This window comes from Aegilops tauschii, chromosome 3 (genome assembly GCF_002575655.3).
Source record: "Aegilops tauschii subsp. strangulata cultivar AL8/78 chromosome 3, Aet v6.0, whole genome shotgun sequence".
In the NCBI taxonomy this organism is placed as follows: Eukaryota; Viridiplantae; Streptophyta; class Magnoliopsida; order Poales; family Poaceae; genus Aegilops; species Aegilops tauschii.
The window spans coordinates 348,315,994-348,342,840 of record NC_053037.3 but is presented as its reverse complement, the minus strand read 5'-3'; the positions used below and the strand labels follow the sequence as shown (position 1 = coordinate 348,342,840).

Here is a 26,847-nt window from a genome sequence, read left to right as displayed (position 1 = left end):
GGAAGACAGTATGAAGACAAACAGTAAATAGTCTTCACACAGTGAAGTCAATCAGATCAGACAAGCAAGCAATGACTTCATGAAGACAAACTGAAAAGTAAGGGAAGTGGGGGATAGAACCAATTGCTTGGTGAAGACAAGGATTTGGTAGACCAGTTCCAGTTGCTGTGACAACTATACGTCTGGTTAGGGAGGCTGAGAGTTAACTCAGAAGACTGCGTCTTCACCTTATTCCCCTTGAGCTAAGGACACCCAGTCCTCGCCCAAACACACTGGTAAGTCTTCAAGGTAGACTTCCAAACCTTCACAGACTTCGTTCACCCGCGATCCACAATGACTCTTGGATGCTCAGAACGCGACGCTTAACCGGCTGGAGGATTCACAGTCCTCAAGTGTAACAAGTCTTCAGGTCACGCGGACAGAAAGACTTGAACGATGCCTAACACTCTTTGGCTCTGGGTGTTTTGGGCTTTGTCATCGCAAGGATCTCTCTCTCAAAGTCTTCGAAGGTGGGTTGCTCTCAAACGACAAAAACCATGCACTAACTCTAAGCAGCCACCAATTTATGGTGTAGGGGGTGGGCTATTTATAGCCAGGAGGCAACCCGACCTGATATGTTTGAAATGACCCTGGGTCACTAAGGAACCGACACGTGTCAAACGGTCAGATTTCAAACACACCCGACAGCTTTACTTGGGCTACAAGCAAAGCTGACTCATCTAGCTCTGGATAAGATTTGCTCTCATTGTCTTCGCTCAAAGACATAGGATTTTGGTTGAGGATCACATCAGTCACTCTGACTTTGTTCACTTGGACCCCACTTAACAGTACAGTGGTTCCTATGACTCAACAAAGAAGAAAAGGAAACTACGAAACAACTCTCTCTTCGCACTCCATAGTCTTCAAGTGAATGTCTTCACATGTCATAATCTTCATCGTGAATGTCTTCACGAACCGCCATTGTCTTCTATGTCTTCACACATTTTTAGGGGTCATCTCTGGTAGGTAAACCGAATCAATAAGGGACTACTACCTGTGTTATCCTGCAATTCTCACAAACACATTAGTCCCTCAACCAAATTTGTCGTCAATACTCCAAAACCAACTAGGGGTGGCATTAGATGCACTTATAGAGAGGAAAGGTGATTCAGAAGTATGACGAGGCCATTGGCAGTCGCAAGAGTGTAGGAGTTCTTGGGGGAGCTACCGAGAACGTCGGCTTGCACGGCTGCTAGTAGGCGGGCAGGCTCCAATGGCTGCATTGATCACCTGTTTCTACGGTGTCACCTTTTCTTGCTTTGTCCCAGCTATCGGCTGGCTTGGTAAGTGATCCTCCGGCTCTTCCCGCTCTGCGCGGGATGCATATTGTGTCTATCTCTGTTGATCAGCGTGTGGTGTTGAAGATAAGTTTAGGAACTGGATGTGATGTGGAGCATTTTGGGGGTGTTATGTGAGGCGCCCTATTTCAAGGTATCTACTATTTCGGGAGCATATGTGGCAACTAGCATCCATACAACAAGGTATCTACTATTTAGGAGCACTGTGAAGAATCGAAGCTAATGGGTTTTCTTGTGATCGGCACACATAAAATCTTCTGAAGATGGTGATATTACCAAAGACTTGATTGATACTGGCTGTTTCTTTTATTCCAATTTTTTCGCGAGTGCTTGTGCGATATACATGTTAAAATTTTGGGGTTGGTTGGAAGAAACTGTCGTGTTGATGGGGATGTCTTGCAGCTTTCCCTTTGATTAAATGTGAGGTTTCAAGCATAAAACAAACATAAAAAAGAACACCCACATCCATGAGCAGAAAACAACTACTTGGCAAAGGGTGCCTTTGCTTCTAGTTTACGGTCAATCGTGGGGATGATCGATGCCAAAGTCCCTTAAGATTTCATAAATTACGGAATTTGTGGAAATCACATAATACAAAAGTTTAGGGAGGGGTGCGGTTCTAGAATATTTGGATGAACTACAAAGTATTGGAAGCAATTTTAATTTTTTTGCACGCTTCACCTTCAAAAAATCAATGTTTTAGCTAGGTCTTCTCCAACTTTAAGATTATTTAGCGACACATTTGCACCCACTAACATGAAATGTTTGGAAAAAGGAAGACGAAAAGATAACCCTATGGATAATCCTAGGTCCGGCCTCATGCCTTCTAACCAGTTGCTATGGCGGGGGAGGTGGCGAGGCGCAGTGGCCGCTCGAAAAAGAAAGGAGGAGGGAAAGAGAGGTGGTGGTGGAGGAGGAAGAGGAGGAGGAGGTAGACAACCCTAACCATCACAATGGAAAGTAGTGAGTGCACAAGTACAAAATGACAAGTGTCAGTGAAGAATACGGGCCTATATCTCGTTTAGTGCCAGGGGAAGAATATTTGTATATTATCGGCTCCTCAACCTCATGTGATCATGTTAGATGTCATATAAAATTTATATTGTGATTTTTTTAAACAATAGCCGGGCCAAAAAGACTCCTCACATAAATTCATTACTTTGAAATAAACTGTTTTTGACAAGCTATACTTATGTAATTTTTATTATATTCGGGATGCTTCTTATTTCTTATGAACTTTTATACTCCCTCTGATCCATACTAATTGTCGCTGATTTAGTGCAAACTTGTATTAAGTCAATGACAATTAATATGGATCAGAGGGAGTAATAGATTTGAGTCTTTTTTGTGAAAAATAAATAAATTGAACCACAATTATTATTCCTTAAAATAAAGAAAGAAAAAAGAACCAGAGTTATACACGTCAAGTGAGCAAAGATGTACCCAATTTTCAGCAATTTGGAGATAGAGTTGTCGTATGCTTGTAATATGGAAGTTGTAAAAAAAATGTAATCTTTAATGGTATCCTTTCCAATGATAGATATTTTGCTTAATTTCTCTATTTTGCCATCCTTTACACGGAAAATATTTTGCTTAATTTCTCTATTTTGCTTGTGTTCTTACTGTTATTTTGGTTTTTGGATCACGATTTTGTAAGTTGAGCCGCCTTCTTGGCCTTCTACTAATACAAAATGCAGGTTTGAAGAGAGACCCATAAATTTTTCACTGTAAGAAACATAACCTTATTTCTGTAATTTATTCTCCACAAGTTTGTTCTGAATCACTTGCACATAACTGAACTGTATGCTTATTAGTTAGTTGTGACATAACTAATTCTATTCTGGTACAATCTTAATACATGCAGGGCAGCCATCTTCATTGGTTTTAAGTAGATATAAGAAGACAATGTTAAATTTATGGGCAAACCCAATCCGTCTTGACAAGGTACCAAGGTCGTTGAGCTGATCGATCCACTCTCAAATTAGTGGGATGACCAGCTGGTGAGGCAAACTTTTATCCTGGAAGACGCTCGTGTGATCCTTAGCATCCCAATCTGCGAACACTATGAAGTTTTCATAGCATGGCAACCTGATAGCAAGGGCATGTTTTCGGCGAGGTCAGCCTACAGAGTTCACCTTGATTTGCTGCAGAATCATAAGACTAGGCCACCGGGAGAGAGCTCGTCGGGTAACAGGGGGCAAGACAACTTATGGCGTGATCTCTGGAAAGTGTACTGGCAGACCCTGAAAAAGGTTCTTTTAGCCCTGTTGAAAATGCCGAATGAAGTGAAGATGCGAGCTATTGCTCTTCTATGGACCTGGTGGAGTGAGATAAAGAAAGTGAATCACAAGCAAAAGCGCATGCAAGAGAAGTAGAGATGGGAATTTCAATTTAATATTGCTAGGTGTGCTGAATGGAAAGAGTTCCAAGTACCTAAACCTCATGGTGTGCCGAAACATGTTTCTTCCTGGCTGAACCCCCCCCCCCCCACTGATTTTATCAAATTGAAAGTGGATGAAGTTTTTCGAGACGAGTTAAAGGAGGGTGGGTGGGGCCTTATTGCTAGGGATGTTGATGGAAACGTCCTTTGTGATGCTGCCGGTCGTCTAACAGCTCAGTCTCGCGCTTTGCAAGCTGAGGCTACGACCCTTTTGCAGGCAATCTAATTTGCTGAAATGCAAGTTATGGGGCGTGAGATTTCCGAAACTGATTCCCTGGATCTGCAACAATCAACTACCTCTACATCATCAGACCGGTCTTCATTGGGGTGCTATTCTGTGAAACCAGATATCTACTACAGTTAGGTTTCATAGAGGCCAAAGTCATGTACTGCCCGAGAGCTTGTAATAAACCAGCACATGTGCTAGCGAACCTTGGTAGCCGGAGTGCCCCTGCGAGCCAGGTTTTCTGGCCTCCAGACCTCCCCCTCGATGTAACCCGTGTTGCGACCGCTGATTGTGTCGGTCTGTCTTAAGTTTGGAATGCAAGGTGTTCCAGTTCCACAAAGAAAAAATACTACCATAATTGTAGAGAGGAGAAATTGATCTAGTATTACTACCATAATTGTAGAGATGAGAAATTGATCTAGTATTACTACCATAATTGTAGAGAGGAGAAATTGATCAAGTATTTAATAGTCGTTGATAGGATCGAGCAAGGGCCACATAAATTCAATTTTTTGCTTGCAAGTGCTCACGACTAGCCTGCTAACCATGTGTAAATTCATCTTGAAAATCAGTTTGTTCAAAAAGCTTGGTGGTCGTGGCAAGACAGATTCTTCACATGGTTGTTGGATCACAATGGTGACTCACTTTTAAAAAATACAATTTGAGTGACATGCTATTTTGTATCCATTTCATTTATATTTTTTTCCAAAAATTATTTTAAATTTGTAACATGTAAGCTGACTTCATCAACATTTTAGACATGCGTGCAAGCTTCCTAGTTTCTCAAAAGAAAAAAAACAGAGTTATACACGTCACGAATTGAGCGAAGATGTACCCAATTTGGACGTGAGTACTGAATGTTTTCATGGACTTTTGACTTCAGCCCACAGGCCGAAGTCAAGGTTCCCAAAAGGCCGAAGCCGCCAGCCCACCGCACACTGCCCCTCCCCTCCTCGCCCAATCCCCCCCTCTTCGTCCCACGACAGACCAATTTCTTCCCAAATCGCCACCGCCACCGCCATGATGTCGTCACCTGGAGATACCGCGCCGTCATCCTCCTCCGCGGCCGCGGCCGCGCCGAATCAGCATCCACAGCCTCTGGCGCAGCAGGCTGATCCGAAGGAGCGGCGGATGGAGTCGCTCGGGTGGCTGACGGAGTCCACGGTGATGCCGAAGAAGCACAAGGCCATCGAGGGCGTCGGCGCGGCATCCATACTCGACCTCAAGGCCCAGCTCTACCGCACTCAGGAGGAAGCCCGCAATTCCACCGCCGCTGACGCTGCCTCCAGCGAGTTCCGCCGCGCCAAGAAACGCTCCGGCCCCGCCGACCCCCTCGGCGCCAAGAACTCAGGCGTAGACGCTCGCGCCCACAAGTACGTCCACAATTATCATCCTTATGGCATTTCTTCAGTGTGATTGTAGACTGGTTATTTTTTGTGCTAGTTTTGAGGAGAATTACTTAATCAATCCTATGGCGTACCGTTTGTGAAGGTATTAAATTCCCAATAGGATCGATCCTCTGCACTAAGAGCGGAGACTAAGTAGCCGTGATCTCTATATATCTGTTAAATATCCCAATCCCAATATGGATTCCCAACATGGATCATCTTTAGGGCAGCACAAACTACAAAAGCAGGTGTACAGAGGTAGAGTCAGCTGTTTCTCTCTACTCCTTGCCGATCTAGACGTAACACTAGAGGCAACTAACATAATGGACTGCTTAACGCGGCGATCAACATGGGATTTTATGTGTGCGGGCTGTTTCTGTTGCTTGGCTGCAACAGTTGCAATGCACGAATTAATGAATGAAGCTGTGAATTATGCACACAGTAGACAAGTTAAGATAACTGCACTTGTATGAATCAATCGTACTAGAAAATTGTATGTAGTGAAATTTTCCAGCTATTGCAACCAGGCAACACAAATAGTTCATGGAAGATAATATTCACCGTTGATCACGACATTTTCTTATTCCATTTAAGAATTAAGTACTAATGGACAATTTAAGAGATAACCCTTGTTTTCCTATTCTCTCCGCCTGATATGGAGGGGTGCATGAGATAATAGCTGACTATATCTTTGACATGCCCTTACCAATGGTTGGTTGCGTGACTTGTGTTAGGAAATTACTTGGCTGTATAGGGCATGAGATGTTGGTTACTCTAATATGAGGACCGAATTATAACTGCATAAGCTCAATCTCTCTGTGCGGATGCACGGCACCATTTTATGTGCTTTGCTAAGCCTAGTTTGTGTTACCCTTGTGCTATACAAGGTAGGAAGCCAGAGCTTAACATGCTAATTATTTTAGAAGGTGGTTCATATTCGCTATTCTTAACATGCTAATTTCTTGAGTGAAATGACAACACGTAAGTGTTTGCTTAGTGGTTGTACAGCTGGTAATTAAAGGAGTGAACTGTTACATGTGCTTGTATGTTGTGCGGTATTCTGCGATAACACGATTTTGCTTTTCCTAGCAACAAACATTGAAAATTAACAATGGATCTAATTGAAAGGAGATGCCTACTAAACCATCATTTGATTTTGCTTTTCTCAGTTTCCAAGAAACTGTCATCCTGGCCACAGTTGCTCTTGTACCATGAGTATACCATAGAATCACCATTCAATATAAAGATATTTGTTCTGCTTTTCGTGTGGCATTTCTAAGCATCTTGATTTCACTCTATCAGCATGTCATTGTTTTTCTTGTTCTATCATTTTCACATTTTGGCACCTTTTTCATTTTGCTCTTGTCATCTTGTGCATGCTCTTGGTGTTTACTAATGTCTCTGTAATATTTCCTTTTGCAACAGAGATAAGCTGGAGCTGAAAGCTGTGAAAGATGGTACTGCATGTTATTCTGCCCTAGAAAAGAAGGCTGAGCTGTATGAGAAATTATCCAGGGGTGAGCTACCTGATGAAGAAGACCAGGAGAAATATTGCGTTGATTTCTTCCAGAAAAGTTTTCATCAAGTCAGCGAGCGGCGGCAGCCAGAGACTGCTACTGCCTCTGAGCATGTAGAACAAGAAAATGAGAGTGTCGATTCTATGCCAAATCCCAAGCCAGTGGGCCTTGGACGAACTGGTACAACAGTTGACCAAGATGAGCACAAACGCTTTGTCAGGTACTGTTTTCTTTGGGCAGTTGCTGCACTGATCCACTGAACTTCTGTGCCAGTCCTTGAGAAGTCAAAGTAGAAATTGCTCTATGGCAGATGCATAACAAAATTGGAACTGGCGGTTTCAACACTTGTAATCATTTGACGCTTGCATAAACCACTGAACATAAATTGGGCTCCCAGTTGCAGTATCCATTACATGCCTTTTAGTGCTGGTATATTGTGCATATCACTTCTCTTAGCATGCCATGCCCATGTAGACATAGATCACGTGTTGCGCCCCAAAACAACAGAGTCATGCCCCTAACAAAGCACATTGTTAACTAGTAGTTTCTTTCTGTGAGTACTACCATTTGTAAATCTGTACAAGCTGTGTTCGGCTGCTTCATGTACAGACTAACTATAGATATAGTTTACAAGGTACCAAAACTGTTTTGTAGTATGAGGAGCGTTGCACGTCGTGGTGTTAGGTGGGCTTACAAAACTACACTCTGAATTCTCGATGTTCTCATGTTCCCTTTTCATTTGTGATATCCTTTCTATCCAAGTAAATACTTGAACTAAATGTTTTTAGCATGAGCTGCATTACTTTGGTTTTATTTGTCATAAATATTTCCTCAATTTGTTGATCTAATTAAAATGTGCCTTGGTATAACTTACAAGTAGTAGTTTAGTAGAGCACTCTTAGCTGGTGAAGCACTTATACATGACACAATTAGTCGTACAAACTTTCCGTGCACCTTAAACTGTAACGCTTGGGGAATGTGGCCTTGTATGGAGAGACAAGGATACTGATACCCCAGGAGATGTGCAAAGGTTGAGACCATAGTGTGAATCCAGCTAACCGTAGTCGTGCGATAAGGAGAGGCACCTCATTGATAATAAACTAGAAAGATTTTCCATGGTCCATGGTGCTCCAGCCTCCATGTATTCTCTTGAGTGGGAATGACAGTATTACAATGTTACTAAATTCAAATTTAAAACTGGTGCTTTGTACAGTATAAAATGTGAAGGCGAAGGATATGTAGATCCCTTGATTGCATACTATCAATACCAGATGCTACCATTGAATTTGCAACCTGAACGATTTTGTCTCCCTCTGAGAATAATATTTCTCAGGTCTTTTACTAACTTGCACCATGGCATGTCTGCAGGGAGGTTCACGACGAAGTAAGTCAAGCAAGGCAGAAGGCTTCAACGATGAAACACCGGCGACAAGAGCAGGAGTCGGCTCGTAGAGAGAAACTCAGGCAAGCTTTCCTCAAGAAGCGCCTTGATAAGTTGATGGCTGAAAAGCAGGCATCTTCGGCCAGTGATGACCAACCAGTTAGCTAGTCGAGGTTTTGTATGTCTTACTTGTCTCCAGGTGGCAGTTGTTGTAGTTCATGTAATCACGGTTCATGCAACTGCAAATGAGAAGATTTGTCTTGTTTGTGGTTCCCTTGATCTGGCGAAATCAAATTCAGAAAATGGTCTTGGAATGTACAGTCACGCAATGTAGAGGTAATTTGAATCTTACACTGACGAGGTGTTTTGATCCTTGACTGATTTGCTGGGCGTTGGGCAGATTCCTGCAACCTTTTTTTTTTCTGCTTTTAGATGCTTCTCGTCGAGGCCGAGCATATGACTGCCATCTCCATCTTAAGTTGGCGAATCGTGTGCGCCCAACTCTGGCTGTGATCCACCAGTTCTAATTTAGCATGGTATACAGAGACGAGAAAGAAGCAGGTTCCATGCTACCCTGGTTGGATGATGGAATAAAGACCGAGGATAAAAAGTTTCGCCGCGCTTTCCGTGATTCTTTTCAGCTTGAAACAAACTATTCTCGCGGAAGCTTAACCATTCCCTACATCTGCGCGGGCGAGAACCGAGAAGGCGTGGCGCGCGACTTGACGGTGGAGGAACGATCAATGGCCAAGCCGGCTCCGACTAAGAACGCCGGCGACGCAGCAACGGCGGTGGTGCCAGTGCCGAGTCCGTTCGAGTACCATGTCTATGGCCCCCGCAAGCTGTCCTTCACGAGCTGGAGAGATCTTCTTAGCTCAAGCTGGTCAGTACTCTACTCCGTATGTGTTTGTACTGCACTTGCTCAAGCTAGTCAGTACTGCACTTGGACGGGTGCATAATTTGCATTGCACATTCGCGTAGCTTTACCGGGAATTTGTTGCGATGGTTGATGCAGGAAGAACCCCAACTACCGGCGGATGGTGATCGCGTGCTTCATCCAGGGGGCGTACCTGCTGGAGCTGGACCGGCAGGAGAAGCGGGACGAGCGCACCAGCCTCGCGCCGCAGTGGTGGCGCCCGTTCAAGTACAGGCTGGTCCAGGCGCTCGTCGACGAGCGCGACGGCTCCATCTACGGCGCCGTCCTCGAGTGGGACCGCCAGGCCGCGCTCTCGGACTACATCCCGTTCCGCCCCACCCGCGCACCCGCCGCCGTCGTGGCGCTGCGCGGCACGCTGCTCAAGGCGCCCACGTTCCGCCGCGACGTCGTCGACGATCTCCGCTTCTTGGCCTGGGACAGCCTCAAGGGCTCCGTGCGCTTCGCCGGCGCGCTGGCGGCGTTGCGGGCGGCCGCGCGCAAGTTCGGCGTGGCCAACGTGTGCGTGGGCGGGCACTCGCTGGGCGCCGGGTTCGCGCTGCAGGTGGGCAAGGCGCTGGCCAAGGAGGGCGTCTTCGTGGAGTGCCACGTGTTCAACCCGCCGTCCGTGTCGCTGGCCATGAGCCTCAAGGGCTTCGCCGAGACGGCCGGCGAGCTGTGGGGCCGCGTGCGCGCTTGGATACCCTACATGGGCACCCAAGCCGGCGGGGACGCGGGCGGCGGCTGCAACAGCGAGAGCGAGGCCAAGGCGTCGCTGGCGCGCGCCGGGATGGCCAAGTGGCTGCCGCACCTCTACATCAACACCAACGACTACATCTGCTGCTACTACAGCGACGCCGCGAGCGGCACGGCCACCGTGGCCGTCGGCAGCGGGGGCGGGAGCGGCACTAGCAAGGCCGGAGTGGCGAGGATGGTGGTTGTTTCCAAGGGGCCGAGCAAGTTCCTGGCCGCGCACGGGCTGGAGCAGTGGTGGGCTGACGATGTCGAGCTGCAGGTCGCGCTCAACCACAGCAAACTCGTCGACCGCCAGCTCAGGTCGCTCTACGCCCCGCCACCGGCCGCACCAGCCGCTCGGAGTTAGGCACGTGTGCCATGGTACTATTGACTTATTATCATTTTTTTTCGTTGAATGGTTATTGCCATTGTTGTTGTTCCTGTTGGGTCCTTGCGGCTGGGGTTAATGATGTGCTCAATTTTTTTTACAGACCCAATTTGACATATTGGTTTATACTCCCCCATCCCATAATACAAGATATTTTTACAAGCTATATTAACTTGCAAAATTATGGGACGGAAGAAGTACTAAATAAATCAGATCTTGTCGAAGTCGTATCTAACTTGCATGGTGTCTCCACCATTGACTATAGAAAAAATTGGGCAAGACCAAATCCACTCGCATAAGCTGCACTAATATTAAAGATTGTAAATAAGTGAGAACCTAAGGATCACATTCCTTTCATCGCGGATGAATAGTTATTGGAGATTAAAAACAAAGGCTTATGGTTTGAATCTAGTTAGCTGGTGCACCCCGAGTTCCTTGAGAGGGTGGAGAGAGAGAGCATGGAACTCACCTGTAGCTACTATGGATAATTTGAGAAGATTTTTACTGAAGTTAGGAAAGTAACATACAACTTAAAGTGTGGAGTGCTAACATCAAAAGGACCTCAGGAACAAAATAAGAGTTGCTTGATAAATTGGAAGATTTGGAGTTGCTTGAAGAAATCTAATCTTTCTCTGGTGACCAATATGGCAGGAAATGTTTCATCAAAAGGGCTTTCTTTCATATCTATGACGAGGAAGATTTTAGTTTCGCATAACAGGTCCGGTGAAAGGTGATTGTTGCAGGGGTGCCAACACTAAATTTTTCCATTGAATGGCAAATGGGAAAAGGGGGGAGGGGATACTATGTACACTTCTAAACATGGCTCCGATGTTCTCATGGGCAGTGATCAAATCCTCTAAAATGCTACTGACCATTTGACTTATTATGAAAGCTTAGTTTGGAGAGAAGGAGGCCATATGAATCTAGAGAATGATGTGGACCTGAAGAATGTTTATCAAAAGATGGTAACAAATATTTGGATAGACCCTTTGCCAGGAAGAGACCAAGTTTACTATTGATAGCATGGCTCTTGGACCTGATGGAATTCCTATAGAGTTCTTATCAGTACTCAACATGGCCCGCGGACTCCTTTTTATGATTTCTACGCGCACAAGTTGGATCTACGCCAAATAATTAACTCTGGCGCTCTAAATCTACTACCGAAAATTGATGATGTTGAAACCATTCAGTTGCCGAGAAGAAGTGGTTCTAGACCTTCTGGTGACACACATAAAAGATGTTTCAAGCCATATTCGCTCATACGAGCATGGTATGAAGGGTCCATGGCTGGGCTAACAATTTCCTTAAGTGTGCCAACCCTGGTTTCCTTATGAGGGGTCGCGCGACTACCAAAGGTGAAGGAGTCTGGAGCTTGTGCGCTAGGAAGGTGAGGATGGACGGAGGCGGCCATTAATCATGACCCCTATATAATGGCCTTCCTCGGGATAGGAGGGGGCAAAGGGACTTGTTGTGCTCAAGAAATCCTAGAAGTGTAGAATATTTCATTAGTAGATCCCATCTAGAACTCATGTGTAGATCTGATTCGAAGGCATTCCCATTCCAAGCGCCAGTGGTGTCACTCCAAGCAGCGGCGGTAGGCAGAGGTTAATCTAGGCGGCAGCAGTAGTTGAAAGGAAGAGCACACCAATGAGAGGAACGACCTTATCATTTTTGTGGTTTGCAATTTAGAACCTAGATTTCCTCTTACGGTCTTACCTATCAGTCATTTATGTCTGTGCTAATTAGCATGCCACGTGAACCATGTGGTTAGTTGAGGGTTGTAAAGCGAATCTGTGTGGATTATAATCACCACACGATTTTAACTGTAGTTGTTGGTTGTGCAATGCTCCGTATAAATTTTACATAGAATTTTTACATATCAGTAACACGGCTCTTGTAAAATTACCCCTTCTCACATCTTTGAGTTTTCAACACTTATGGGTCAATGGCAGAGCCATGAATTTGCTCCTAGGTATTATTGTAAAAAGTATTTATTTGCCAAAGCAATATAATAGAACAACAAATGTACTGTAAAATGGCAATATCAATTACTCAATGACCATACATCGACAATGGTAGCAAAATATCATTGTGGCAATATCTCTAACAATTAAGAAAGATTACAAACAACACAGGAAATTACAATATAACTTTATGATCCCCTTTTGGAACAGATCGATGAGATCCTCATATTTTACTTGCTTGGAGAATTCTCTCTCAGCTAATGCAACCAAGCAATTGTTTAAATATTCATCGCCCGTTTTGTTTCTTAGTGGATTCTTCACATATTACATTGAGGAAAATACCCTCTCAACACTAGCAGTGGCTACGGGAAGAATGGGCACCAACTTAAGAAGTTTGTAAAAAATATAATATTGTTCATTCGTTTTGACCCAACCATCAAAACTGAAAGCTCACATAGATTCTTCAAATTGCTAAAACTTTTATCCATAGGGACATGAGAAATGTACATGCTTAATTGGTATCGAAGTCTTGACAGTCCATCGTTTGTCAAATCCTTAGCATAAAACTTTCTAGCAAGCCTAACCAACTTCTCTTGATCATAAGAAGCAAATGAATCACATGGACTGGATGCTGCCATGCAAGTAATCTCCCAAGTCAATGTATCTCTTTCTAACTCTATCTTGGTCATTGGCATGATAATAAGATATGGGAAGTTGCTTGTTGGGATCACGTTCTAGAGCTGCCAAATCTACTTCGACATCTTCATCAGCCGCTTAATCATCTTCGACAATTGGGTCGGGGAGCCTCTCTCCCTCTCCAGTTGCGAAGCATCATCATGTGTTTTCACTAGTGCTAGTTGAAGGTTGCTCTGAACCACAACAGAAAGAGGAGTTGGTGTGGATGTAGAAGTTATTGTCCTTGCCTTTGAAGATTTGTCCCACAATTCAAATATGCTAACATCCTTCTTCTTCATATACATCACAATCACACAAACAAAGTAGAAATCAGTGGCAGTGGCATGAACTAATGGACATTGGTCACTGGACAAACAATTTTAATGTACAACCAATTAGTGAAAATGATCATGAGAAGTAGTGGTCACCAGGTTCGTTATGTCCATCTAGCAACCAGTGAATCACATAAGTAGCAAATGAATCACATAATAAGCAATTCAATTTCACTACAAGCAGTCAGTGACTATCTTCTATTACTTCTAGCAATCACAGGCAATGGCATTTACAAAAAAAAACTTCAGATCTTTTTGAAAAAAAGAGGGGAAAATACCTTCGATGGGGCCATGAAAGTTGGACTACCACAGGTGGAGCCGTGCCGTGGAGGGCGCCTGCGGCCCTGCAGGGCAAGCCAAGCCGAGGAGGCCGAAGGGCAGATGCAAACTGGCGCCTGAGGCCAAACCAGACGCAGAGCGGCAAACTCGCGGAGGGGAGCGCGACGAGGGTCAAAGGTAGAGGGGAGGGGAGGGAGTCACGGAGAGCGCCGACCGAAGGGGAGGGGAGGGCGGCTGCCAGACTTGGAATCGCCGTCGCTATCTCTAGGTTGGGTAAACTATAATCGGTGGAGGAATCACCCGCCTAACCAGACACTAGGTCGATCATGTCTAGTTTGGTGCGTCGTTCGGTCGCTGCGGTAGGTGTCAGTTTTTCCTGGACTCAGTGGGCCAAGTGTTTAGCGCATAAACATATGTAGTAAAAAAATGTGCCAAAATCTTGTGTATTCCAGGGAATTCCCAGGAAGGACCCCAGCACCGCCACTATTATGGGTGATTACGGGGTGATATGACAATTTTTTATTGGATATTAGTAGGGCATGTCATGGATATAATCCTGACAATAATATCGGGGTATGAATGTAGAGGATCATATCAACCGAGCGATGTAGATGGGAGTACGCGCAAGGATTTATACAGTTTCGGGCCCTCTTCGATGGAGGTAATACCTTACTCTTGTGGTGCTCTTAGCTCTTGGCATAAGGTACACAGTGTGAATGCTCTACCCTTAGCCCGGTGCTCCCCTCCCAACTTATATAGAGTGCGCTAGGAGGGGTACATAATGGGTTGGTATTAATGCTACTCATGGCCTCAGGTGTAGAGGACTATTTCCTAGCTATTACTGCTAGTAACTATCGTATTTAACTAGATTACTCCACCGTTGGGTAACTGTTGTCATTTAGACATCGTGGTTGATGGGGTATCCTAGGTATCCGTTGAATGTAGGCCTAGCCGACTGCTCCCTTTCATCTTCATGACCGACTGCTAAGTCTTGTTCAACAGGGGGTGTAGAATCCAACTATAGGGACTTGATCAGATCATGCACCACCCTTCTAGTCCTTGTTATCTTGGGCTCCGACTCCTATGGGCCAAAGGTGATGTCCTTTGACCCATGATCTTCTGGGTCATATCTCTGATGGGCTATGCCCTTCTGGTGGGCCATTCGTATACTTGGGCCTACCATGTATTTGTAACCCCGACAGGGCACGACCCACCATTAATTTCAGGAGGAGGTTTGATTAGTGTGGATGGATGGTTTCCTAGGGTCTGTAAAAATGGTTGGTAAGTCTAGAATTTTTTGCACTTTTATATGATATTTGGTGCACCTTGAAGTCAACCTAGGAATGGTCTATGACCCACCCCATGTCCAATTCAACCGGGCACGAACTAGTCAAGTTGTCAATCCAACCCATACAACAACTAATTATGTGGAACCCGCCCCAATCCAACTTACTTACGTTTTATAACCAACCCATGCCAAACCACCTCAGTAAATTGGTTTCAACCGTGGGCTGAAACCATAAAGCAACCCATGGATGCATTCTGCACCTGCATGTCTGTGCTACTCCTGACCTCGTGTGTTGCTGACCTGCTCGTGTGTGGATGTGCACTGCGTTGCTGACCTGCTAGTGTGCATATGTGCACTGTGCTGGGGACATGATGTTGTGTCACTATTGTAGTATGTAGTACAAGTTGCAAGCATCCAAATATTGCATCTTAAATTTTGAGAACAAATAAAAAATACTAAAAGAAGATTATGTTGCAACATATCTTTCAGAACAAAGATTGTAGAATTTTTCCAAAAATACTTTTTTAGAACAAAGTATGCATCATTTTTGTACAACATAACGTTACATAACTATTCTCAAGGAGAATTTCCATAGAGCATAATTTTCTCAGAAACAATGGAAAAGATGGCAACGACGGTGCAGCTAGAGTAACGACGAAGAACACCTTCAACAGTGGCTATGTCAACTTGCAAAACTCATAGTCTAGCTAAGCAAAAAGAATATCAAGCATGTTTAACATGATAACACATTTTATTTCAACACAAAAGACAAGAAGACTTAATATCTTAGGAGTTCACAAAGGACTTAATCTCTCAGGAGTAGGTTGACACTTATTACAGGCAACTGGAACCGTGTGAATCATGACCTGACAACACATAAAAAAATACTTATTGCCCACAAGCACAAAATGCTACAATTCCCAGGAAATTGGACATTCCATTCCTTGTCCACCTCATGTAAGACAATATCAATTCATAGTGCTGCTAGTCTGCTATAGCTGCAATGCATACCATGCAAAACAATTAAATAATTTCCCTCTAATTACAATGATACGGTCTTGAAAGCACCAATATATGAGACAATTGTTAGGAATCGTAGCATAATTTTAAAATTTTCCTACGCTCACCAAGATGCATCTATGGAGTATACTAGCAACGAGTGGAAAGGAGTGCATCTACATACCCTTGTAGATCGCGAGCGGAAGCGTTTCAATGAACGTGGATGACGGAGTCGTACTTGCGGTGATCCAAATCACCGATGACCGAGTGCCGAACGGACGGCACCTCCGCGTTCAACACACGTACGGTGCAGCGACGTCTCCTCCTTCTTGATCCAACAAGGGGGAAGGAGAGGTTGATGGAGATCCAGCAGCACGACGGCGTGGTGGTGGATGTAGCGGGATGCCGGCAGGGCTTCGCCGAGCTTCTACGAGAGAGAGAGGTGTAGCAGGGGAGGAGGGAGGCGCCCAAGGCTGTGATGTTGCTGCCCTCCCTCCCCCCTTTATATAGGCCCCCCGGGAGGGGGGGGGGCGCCGGCCAAACCCATCTAGGGTGGGGGGCGGCCGCCAAGGGGGTGCCTTGCCCCCCAAGGCAAGTGGGAAGCCCCCCCCACCCTAGGGTTTCCAACCCTAGGCGCATGGGGGAGGCCCATGGGGGGCGCCCAGCCCACTAGGGGCTGGTTCCCTTCCCACTTCAGCCCACGGGGCCCTCCGGGATAGGTGGCCCCACCCGGTGGACCCCCGGGACCCTTCCGGTGGTCCCGGTACAATACCGGTAACCCCCGAAACTTTCCCGGTGGCCGAAACTTGACTTCCTATATATAATTCTTCACCTCCGGACCATTCCAGAACTCCTCGTGACGTCCGGGATCTCATCCGGGACTCCGAACAACTTTCGGGTTTCCGCATACACATATCTCTACAACCCTAGCGTTACCGAACCTTAAGTGTGTAGACCCTACGGGTTCGGGAGACATGCAGACATGACCGAGACGCCTCTCCGGTCAATAACCAACAGCGGGATCTGGATACCCATGTTGGCTCCCACATGTTCCACGATGATCTCATCGGATGAACCACAATGTCGAGGATTCAATCAATCCCGTATGCAATTCCCTTTGTCAATCGGTATGTTACTTGCCCGAGATTCGATCGTCGGTATCCCAATACCTTGTTCAATCTCGTTACCGACAAGTCTCTTTACTCGTACCGCAATGCATGATCCCGTGACTAACGCCTTAGTCACATAGAGCTCATTATGATGATGCATTACCGAGTGGGCCCAGAGATACCTCTCCGTCACACGGAGTGACAAATCCCAGTCTCGATCCGTGCCAACCCAACAGACACTTTCGGAGATACCCGTAGTGCACCTTTATAGTCACCCAGTTACGTTGTGACGTTTGGCACACCCAAAGCACTCCTACGGTATCCGGGAGTTGCACGATCTCATGGTCTAAGGAAAAGATGCTTGACATTGGAAAAGCTCTAGCAAACGAAACTACACGATCTTTTATGCTATGCTTAGGATTGGGTCTTGTCCATCACATCATTCTCCTAATGATGTGATCCCGTTATCAACGACATCCAATGTCCATAGTCAGGAAACCATGACTATCTGTTGATCAACGAGCTAGCCAACTAGAGGCTTACTAGGGACACGTTGTGGTCTATGTATTCACACATGCATTACGATTTCCGGACAATACAATTATAGCATGAACAATAGACAATTATCATGAACAAAGAAATATAATAATAACCATTTATTATTGCCTCTAGGGCATATTTCCAACAGTCTCCCACTTGCACTAGAGTCAATAATCTAGTTACATTGTGATGAATCGAACACCCATTGCATGCTGGTGTTGATCATGTTTTGCTCTAGGGAGAGGTTTAGTCAACGGATCTGCTACATTCAAGTCCGTATGCACTTTACAAATATCTATGTCTCCATTTTGAACACTTTCACGAATGGAGTTGAAGCGACGCTTGATATGCCTGGTCTTCCTGTGAAACCTGGGCTCCTTCGCAAGGGCAATAGCTCCAGTGTTGTCACAGAATAGAGTCATCGGGCCCGACGCATTGGGAATCACCCCTAGGTCGGTAATGAACTCCTTCATCCAGACTGCTTCCTGTGCTGCCTCCGAGGCTGCCATGTACTCCGCTTCACATGTAGATCCCGCCACGACGCTTTGCTTGCAACTGCACCAGCTTACTGCTCCTCCATTCAAAATATACACGTATCCGGTTTGTGACTTCGAGTCATCCAGATCTGTGTCGAAGCTAGCGTCGACGTAACCCTTTACGACGAGCTCTTCGTCACCTCCATAAACGAGAAACATATCCTTAGTCCTCTTCAGGTACTTCAGGATATTCTTGACCGCTATCCAGTGTTCCATGCCGGGATTACTTTGGTACCTTCCTACCAAACTTACGGCAAGGTTTACATCAGGTCTGGTACACAGCATGGCATACATAATAGACCCTATGGCCGAGGCATAGGGGATGACACTCATCTTTTCTCTATCTTCTGCCGTGGTCGGGCATTGAGCCGTGCTCAATTGCACACCTCGCAATACAGGCAAGAACCCCTTCTTGACCTGATCCATATTGAACTTCTTCAATATCTTGTCAAGGTATGTACTCTGTGAAAGACCAATGAGGCGTCTTGATCTATCTCTATAGATCTTGATGCCTAATATATAAGCAGCTTCTCCAAGGTCCTTCATTGAAAAACACTTATTCAAATAGGCCTTTATACTTTCCAAGAATTCTATATCATTTCCCATCAATAATATGTCATCCACATATAATATGAGAAATGCTACAGAGCTCCCACTCACTTTCTTGTAAACACAGGCTTCTCCATAAGTCTGTGTAAACCCAAACGCTTTGATCATCTCATCAAAGCGAATGTTCCAACTCCGAGATGCTTGCACCAGCCCATAAATTGAGCGCTGGAGCTTGCATACTTTGTTAGCATTCTTAGGATCGACAAAACCTTCCGGCTGCATCATATACAACTCTTCCTTAAGGAAGCCATTAAGGAATGCCGTTTTGACGTCCATCTGCCATATCTCATAATCATAGTATGCGGCAATTGCTAACATGATTCGGACGGACTTCAGCTTCGCTACGGGTGAGAAAGTCTCATCGTAGTCAACCCCTTGAACTTGTCGATAACCCTTAGCGACAAGTCGAGCTTTGTAGATGGTCACATTACCATCCGCGTCCGTCTTCTTCTTAAAGATCAATTTGTTTTCTATGGCTCGCCAATCATCGGGCAAGTCAGTCAAAGTCCATACTTCGTTTTCATACATGGATCCTATCTCGGATTTCATGGCTTCTAGCCATTTGTTAGAATCCGGGCCCGCCATCGCTTCTTCATAGTTCGAAGGTTCACCGTTGTCTAACAACATGATTTCCAGGACAGGGTTGCCGTACCACTCTGGTGCGGAACGTGTCCTTGTGGACCTACGAAGTTCAGTAGTAACTTGATCCGAAGCTTCATGATCATCATCATTAACTTCCTCCCCAGTCGGTGTAGGCACCACAGGAACATTTTCCCGTGTTGCGCTACTTTCCGGTTCGGAAGGGGTGACTATCACCTCATCAAGTTCCACTTTCCTCCCACTCAATTCTTTCGAGAGAAACTCCTTCTCTAGAAAGGACCCGTTCTTGGCAACGAAGATCTTGCCTTCGGATCTGAGGTAGAAGGTATACCCAATAGTTTCCTTAGGGTATCCTACGAAGACGCATTTTTCCGACTTGGGTTCGAGCTTTTCAGGTTGAAGTTTCTTGACATAAGCATCGCATCCCCAAACTTTTAGAAACGACAGCTTAGGTTTCTTCCCAAACCATAATACATACGGTGTCGTCTCAACGGATTTCGACGGAGCCCTATTTAAAGTGAATGCGGCAGTCTCTAAAGCATAGCCCCAAAATGAGAGCGGTAAATCGGTAAGAGACATCATAGATCGCACCATATCCAATAGAGTGCGATTATGACGTTCAGACACACCGTTTCTTTGAGGTGTTCCAGGCGGCGTGAGTTGTGAAACTATTCCACATTTCCTTAAGTGTGTACCAAACTCGTGACTTAAATATTCTCCACCACGATCTGATCGTAAGAATTTTATTTTCCTGTCACGTTGATTCTCAACCTCACTCTGAAATTCCTTGAACTTTTCAAAGGTTTCAGACTTGTGTTTCATTAGGTAGACATACCCATATCTACTTAAGTCATCAGTAAGAGTGAGAACATAACGATATCCTCCGCGAGCCTCAACACTCATTGGACCGCACACATCGGTATGTATGATTTCCAATAAGTTGGTTGCTCGCTCCATTGTTCCGGAGAACGGAGTCTTGGTCATCTTACCCATGAGGCATGGTTCGCACGTGTCAAATGATTCGTAATCAAGAGACTCCAAAAGTCCATCTGCATGGAGCTTCTTCATGCGCTTGACACCAATGTGACCAAGGCGGCAGTGCCACAAGTATGTGGGACTATCGTTATCAACTTTACATCTTTTGGTATTCACACTATGAATATGTGTATCATCACGTTCGAGATTCATCAAAAATAAACCATTGACCAGCGGGGCATGACCATAAAACATATCTCTCAAATAAATAGAACAACCATTATTCTCGGATTTAAATGAGTAGCCATCTCGAATTAAACGAGATCCAGATACAATGTTCATGCTCAAAGCTGGCACTAAATAACAATTATTGAGGTTTAAAACTAATCCCGTGGGTAGATGCAGAGGTAGCGTGCCGACGGCGATCACATCGACCTTGGAACCATTCCCGACGCGCATCGTCACCTCGTCCTTCGCCAGTCTCCGTTTATTCCGTAGTTCCTGTTTTGAATTACAAATATGAGCAACCGCACCGGTATCAAATACCCAGGAGCTACTACGAGTACTGGTAAGGTACACATCAATTACATGTATATCACATATACCTTTGGTGTTGCCGGCCTTCTTGTCCGCTAAGTATTTGGGGCAGTTCCGCTTCCAGTGACCACTTCCCTTGCAATAAAAGCACTCTGTCTCAGGCTTGGGTCCATTCCTTGGCTTCTTCCCGGCAACTGGCTTACCGGGCACGGCAACTCCCTTGCCGTCCTTCTTGAAGTTCTTCTTACCCTTGCCCTTCTTGAACTTAGTGGTTTTATTCACCATCAACACTTGATGTTCTTTTCTGATCTCCACCTCCGCTGATTTCAGCATTGAATATATCTCAGGAATGGTCTTTTCCATCCCCTGCATATTGAAGTTCATCACCAAGCTCTTGTAGCTTGGTGGAAGCGACTGGAGGATTCTGTCAATGACCGCGTCATCCGGGAGATTAACTCCCAGCTGAGTTAAGCGGTTGTGCAACCCAGACATTCTGAGTATGTGCTCACTAACAGAACTATTTTCCTCCATTTTACAGCTGAAGAACTTGTCGGAGACTTCATATCTCTCGACCCGGGCATGAGCTTGGAAAACCAATTTCAGCTCCTCGAACATCTCATATGCTCCATGTTTCTCAAAACGCTTTTGGAGACCCGGTTCTAAGCTGTAAAGCATGCCGCACTGAACGAGGGAGTAATCATCAGCACGCTGCTGCCAAGCGTTCATAACGTCTTGGTTCTCTGGGATTGGTGCATCACCTAGCGGTGCTTCTAAAACATAATCTTTCTTGGCTACTATGAGGATGATCCTCAGGTTCCGGACCCAGTCCGTATAGTTGCTGCCATCATCTTTCAGCTTGGTTTTCTCTAGGAACGCGTTGAAATTGAGGACAACATTGGCCATTAGATCTACAAGACATAGTGTAAAGATTTTAGACTAAGTTCATGATAATTAAGTTCATCTAATCAAATTACACAATGAACTCCCACTCAGATAGACATCCCTCTAGTCATCTAAGTGAAACATGATCCGAGTTTAACTAGGCCGTGTCCGATCATCACGTGAGACGGACTAGTCAAGATCGGTGAACATCTCCATGTTGATCGTATCTTCTATACGACTCATGCTCGACCTTTCGGTCCTCCGTGTTCCGAGGCCATGTCTGTACATGCTAGGCTCGTCAAGTCAACCTAAGTGTATTGCGTGTGTTCCGAGGCCATGTCTGTACATGCTAGGCTCGTCAACACCCGTTGTATGCGAACGTTAGAATCTATCACACCCGATCATCACGTGGTGCTTCGAAACAAAGAACCTTCGCAACGGTGCACAGTTAGGGTGAACACTTTCTTGAAATTATCATAAGGGATCATCTTACTTACTACCGTCGTTCTAAGCAAATAAGATGCAAAAACATGATAAACATCACATGCAATCAAATAGTGACATGATATGGCCAATATCATTATGCTCCTTTGATCTCCATCTTCGGGGCACCATGATCATCTTCGTCACCGGCATGACACCATGATCTCCATCATTGTGTCTTCATGAAGTCGTCACGCCAACGATTACTTCTACTTCTATGGCTAACGCGTTTAGCAACAAAGTAAAGTAATTTACATGGCGTTATTAATGACACGCAGGTCATACAAAATAATAAAGACAACTACTATGGCTCCTGCCGGTTGTCATACTCATCGACATGCAAGTCGTGATTCCTATTACAAGAATATGATCAATCTCATACATCACATATATCATTCATCACATCTTCTGGCCATATCACATCACATAACACATGCTGCAAAAACAAGTTAGACGTCCTCTAATTGTTGTTGCAAGTTTTTACATGGTTTGTAGGTTTCTAGCAAGAACGTTTCTTACCTACGTATGACCACAACGTGATTTGCCAATTTCTATTTACCCTTCATAAGGACCCTTTTCATCGAATCCGTTCCGACTAAAGTAGGAGAGACAGACACCCGCTAGCCACCTTATGCATCTAGTGCATGTCAGTCGGTGGAACCTGTCTCACGTAAGCGTACGTGTAAGGTCGGTCCGGGCCGCTTCATCCTACAATGCCGCCGAAACAAGAAACGACTAGTAGCGGCAAGAAGAATTGGCAACATCAACGCCCACAACTTCTTTGTGTTCTACTCGTGCATAGTAACTACGCATAGGCCTGGCTCATGATGCCACTGTTAGAAATCGTAGCATAATTTTAAAATTTTCCTACGCTCACCAAGATGCATCTATGGAGTATACTAGCAACGAGTGGAAAGGAGTGCATCTACATACCCTTGTAGATCGCGAGCGGAAGCGTTCCAATGAACGTGGATGACGGAGTCGTACTTGCCGTGATCCAAATCACCGATGACCGAGTGTCGAACGGACGGCACCTCCGCGTTCAACACACGTACGGTGCAGCGACGTCTCCTCCTTCTTGATCCAGCAAGGGGGAAGGAGAGTTTGATGGAGATCCAGCAGCACGACGGCGTGGTGGTGGATGTAGCGGGATGCCGGCAGGGCTTCGCCGAGCTTCTACGAGAGAGAGAGGTGTAGCAGGGGAGGAGGGAGGCGCCCAAGGCTGTGATGTTGCTGCCCTCCCTCCCCCCCTTTATATAGGCCCCCCTGGAGGGGGGGCGCCGGCCAAACCCATCTAGGGTGGGGGGCGGCGGCCAAGGGGGTGCCTTGCCCCCCAAGGCAAGTGGGAAGCCCCCCCACCCTAGGGTTTCCAACCCTAGGCGCATGGGGGGAGGCCCATGGGGGGGCGCCCAGCCCACTAGGGGCTGGTTCCCTTCCCACTTCAGCCCACGGGGCCCTCCGGGATAGGTGGCCCCACCCGGTGGACCCCCGGGACCCTTCCGGTGGTCCCGGTACAATACCGGTAACCCCCGAAACTTTCCCGGTGGCCGAAACTTGACTTCCTATATATAATTCTTCACCTCCGGACCATTCCAGAACTCCTCGTGACGTCCGGGATCTCATCCGGGACTCCGAACAACTTTCGGGTTTCCGCATACACATATCTCTACAACCCTAGCGTTACCGAACCTTAAGTGTGTAGACCCTACGGGTTCGGGAGACATGCAGACATGACCGAGACGCCTCTCCGGTCAATAACCAACAGCGGGATCTGGATACCCATGTTGGCTCCCACATGTTCCACGATGATCTCATCGGATGAACCACAATGTCGAGGATTCAATCAATCCCGTATGCAATTCCCTTTGTCAATCGGTATGTTACTTGCCCGAGATTCGATCGTCGGTATCCCAATACCTTGTTCAATCTCGTTACCGACAAGTCTCTTTACTCGTACCGCAATGCATGATCCCGTGACTAACGCCTTAGTCACATAGAGCTCATTATGATGATGCATTACCGAGTGGGCCCAGAGATACCTCTCCGTCACACGGAGTGACAAATCCCAGTCTCGATCCGTGCCAACCCAACAGACACTTTCGGAGATACCCGTAGTGCACCTTTATAGTCACCCAGTTACGTTGTGACGTTTGGCACACCCAAAGCACTCCTACGGTATCCGGGAGTTGCACGATCTCATGGTCTAAGGAAAAGATGCTTGACATTGGAAAAGCTCTAGCAAACGAAACTACACGATCTTTTATGCTATGCTTAGGATTGGGTCTTGTCCATCACATCATTCTCCTAATGATGTGATCCCGTTATCAACGACATCTAATGTCCATAGTCAGGAAACCATGACTATCTGTTGATCAACGAGCTAGTCAACTAGAGGCTTACTAGGGACACGTTGTGGTCTATGTATTCACACATGCATTACGATTTCCGGACAATACAATTATAGCATGAACAATAGACAATTGTCATGAACAAAGAAATATAATAATAACCATTTATTATTGCCTCTAGGGCATATTTCCAACAACAATATATGTCCTCAATGCCAAGGGAAAGATGCTAGGGGTATAACTAGTACTACTATATGTCTTTATGTGAAGCACGTTGAAAAAAGGTGCTAGTCTCATGCCCACAAAGCTCACTAGTAATGCTAGCATAAATTATAAAAGGGATATATCACCTTGTGTTAGTAGAGTAACATGCATTGACAACAACATCTAGGGTTGTATCATAGTAAAAAAAATTCATCAAACATATTATAGACCAAAGTAAAATGCATACCATAGACCAAAGTAAAATGCAAGCAAGCATAAAAGGCACATTGATGATACCATATACATTATATATGGTAGCAACAACATATATACAAAGTTGAACATATGATACCTCAAAACCGCATCTCATTCCAAGTATGAATTTTGACCCTCATACTGTCGAGCTTGGACCTGCATGTACAAATACACATGTTAAACAATGTAGGCTAATTTTGTAACAGAATTTATTTAAAACTATTTATACCTTCATTGTTTGGGACATTGGTAAGTCAGTCCTTCGCGCAAACCAAAGCTTACAACATTTTTGGTTTCAGGGAGGTTTGTGCGTCTCCAAGAGATCTTCCTCCGCTACTGAATACTGACTCGGACGATACGATAATAAGAGGCACATCAAGTAAATCACGTGCCATCGCCGAGAGCACGCGGTATTTTTCAACATTTTCTTTCCACCATGCCAATATATCAAAGATTTCACTAGATTTATCAAAGTATTCCTCCTCGAGGTATGCGTCCAACTTCGCCCTTGGCGCAGTAGGCCCTTCTTGACTTGTATTGAGCAAACTATTTCTCAAGCTTCCTTTTGCCAAGAACGGGAGATCCCACATTAAGCATGGATCTGTGAGACAATGGTTGCTCGCCACTTCTCTTGAATTGCTCATGATACTTCTCAAAGTATAACCTCATCAAATTTGTTTTGCCGTCAACACTTGTCTAAGTGTCATCCACATGTTCACAGTACTTTTTGTAGAAGAAATCTAGGCATTCTAATTTCTCCTTGGATCAAGTACCAGGGCACTGACAAGTATCACATTCAATGAAGCCTCTTTCCGGTACTTGTCAAACATTTTTCCAATAGAAATAGCCAGTGCCTCCATGGTTCCATTAACTTTCCACTAAGGATCCCTTAATGTGTTGCAGATATACAACACCATATGCAAGAACAGATGTGTAGTGGGTGTTCTATCGGCCAAGGCTGCTTTGTAGCTTCTTCAAAATCTTTAAGGAAACCGCAGATTACCTCAGCATTTGTTCACTCAGCGACATCTGGTACTAGCTCACCATTGTCACTCACATAACTATTTAGAACCACTTATACTTGATAGCTTTTGAGCATTTCGTAGGTAGAATTCCAATGAGTTGGAATATCAAGAAATAGACAAGCTTTCTCTTGTAGTTCTTTATTTTTGGCAATCTCATAGAATGTTTAGACTCTTGAGGGTGAAGAATTGATATGCCTTAAAAGGCCACGTATCTTATCTATTGACTTTTTGATATGTGATATTCCATCGTGAACCAAGAGGTTTAGAATGTGTGCCCAACATCTCACATGAAAAATCCACTCCATCAAAGAGCAAGTCGTGGTCCTTATTAACCAAAAAAAAGTGAACTGCCTTTGTATTGTTCGGTGCATTGTTGAATGTCAGGGTAAGTAATTTTCATTTGATACCCCATTCTACCAGGCACATGCTAAGAGTCCCGATGGCTACATTTGTATGTGGATACTTCATGAGCTTCAAAGATATAACCTTCTTTTTCAAGATGAAGCTGGCATCAATATAGTGAGCAGTGATACATGTCTGAGGTGAGGCATGGTATACACGAGAATCAAGACCCTGCAATTTAGTGTGCAGTTGTTGCTTCATGTCCTCATGTGTAAGAAGACAATCGTTGTGAATTGTTTGACGGACAAGTACTTTGAAGGTTCGTTGCATTCATTCCATCCACTCGTCAAAGTAAGGGTTCTTAAATTTTCTAAATGGGACCTCAACATGGATACAATACTTGGTCATGAGTCTTCGACTTCTCCTAGGATCGAAGGCAAAGCCAATATCTGATCGTTTCTTACGTAGCAAGAAACCTATTCCTATCTACAACTTCAATCTTTGAGCATGACTCAGAAATGTGTTAATAGGCTACTCGTT

At 45.1% G+C, this 26,847-nt stretch overlaps 2 protein-coding genes across 2 annotated transcripts; both read left to right on the top strand.

Moving 5' to 3' along the window:
• The first annotated feature begins 4,941 nt into the window (after window positions 1-4,941).
• Window positions 4,942-8,670, top strand: LOC109745090 (uncharacterized protein At4g18257). Its single transcript, XM_020304229.4, has 3 exons — window positions 4,942-5,376; window positions 6,817-7,128; window positions 8,277-8,670. Exons 1-3 carry the CDS (start codon window positions 5,024-5,026, stop codon window positions 8,455-8,457), a joined length of 846 nt encoding a protein of 281 aa, XP_020159818.1. The 5' UTR covers window positions 4,942-5,023; the 3' UTR covers window positions 8,458-8,670.
• Window positions 8,671-8,800: 130 nt separating this feature from the next.
• On the top strand, window positions 8,801-11,834 carry LOC109745088 (GDSL esterase/lipase At4g10955). Its single transcript, XM_020304228.4, has 3 exons — window positions 8,801-9,172; window positions 9,305-10,318; window positions 10,977-11,834. Exons 1-2 carry the CDS (start codon window positions 8,823-8,825, stop codon window positions 10,302-10,304), a joined length of 1,350 nt encoding a protein of 449 aa, XP_020159817.1. The 5' UTR covers window positions 8,801-8,822; the 3' UTR covers window positions 10,305-10,318; window positions 10,977-11,834.
• Window positions 11,835-26,847: the final 15,013 nt, after the last annotated feature.

Coding starts and splice junctions, on each gene's coding strand:
- LOC109745088 (XM_020304228.4), top strand. CDS start 8,823: ATGGTATACAGAGACGAGAAAGAAGCAGGTTCCATGCTACCCTGGTTG. Junction 9,173..9,304: donor GATCTTCTTAGCTCAAGCTG/GTCAGTACTCTA, acceptor TGGTTGATGCAG/GAAGAACCCCAACTACCGGC.
- LOC109745090 (XM_020304229.4), top strand. CDS start 5,024: ATGATGTCGTCACCTGGAGATACCGCGCCGTCATCCTCCTCCGCGGCC. Junction 5,377..6,816: donor GTAGACGCTCGCGCCCACAA/GTACGTCCACAA, acceptor CTTTTGCAACAG/AGATAAGCTGGAGCTGAAAG. Junction 7,129..8,276: donor GAGCACAAACGCTTTGTCAG/GTACTGTTTTCT, acceptor GCATGTCTGCAG/GGAGGTTCACGACGAAGTAA.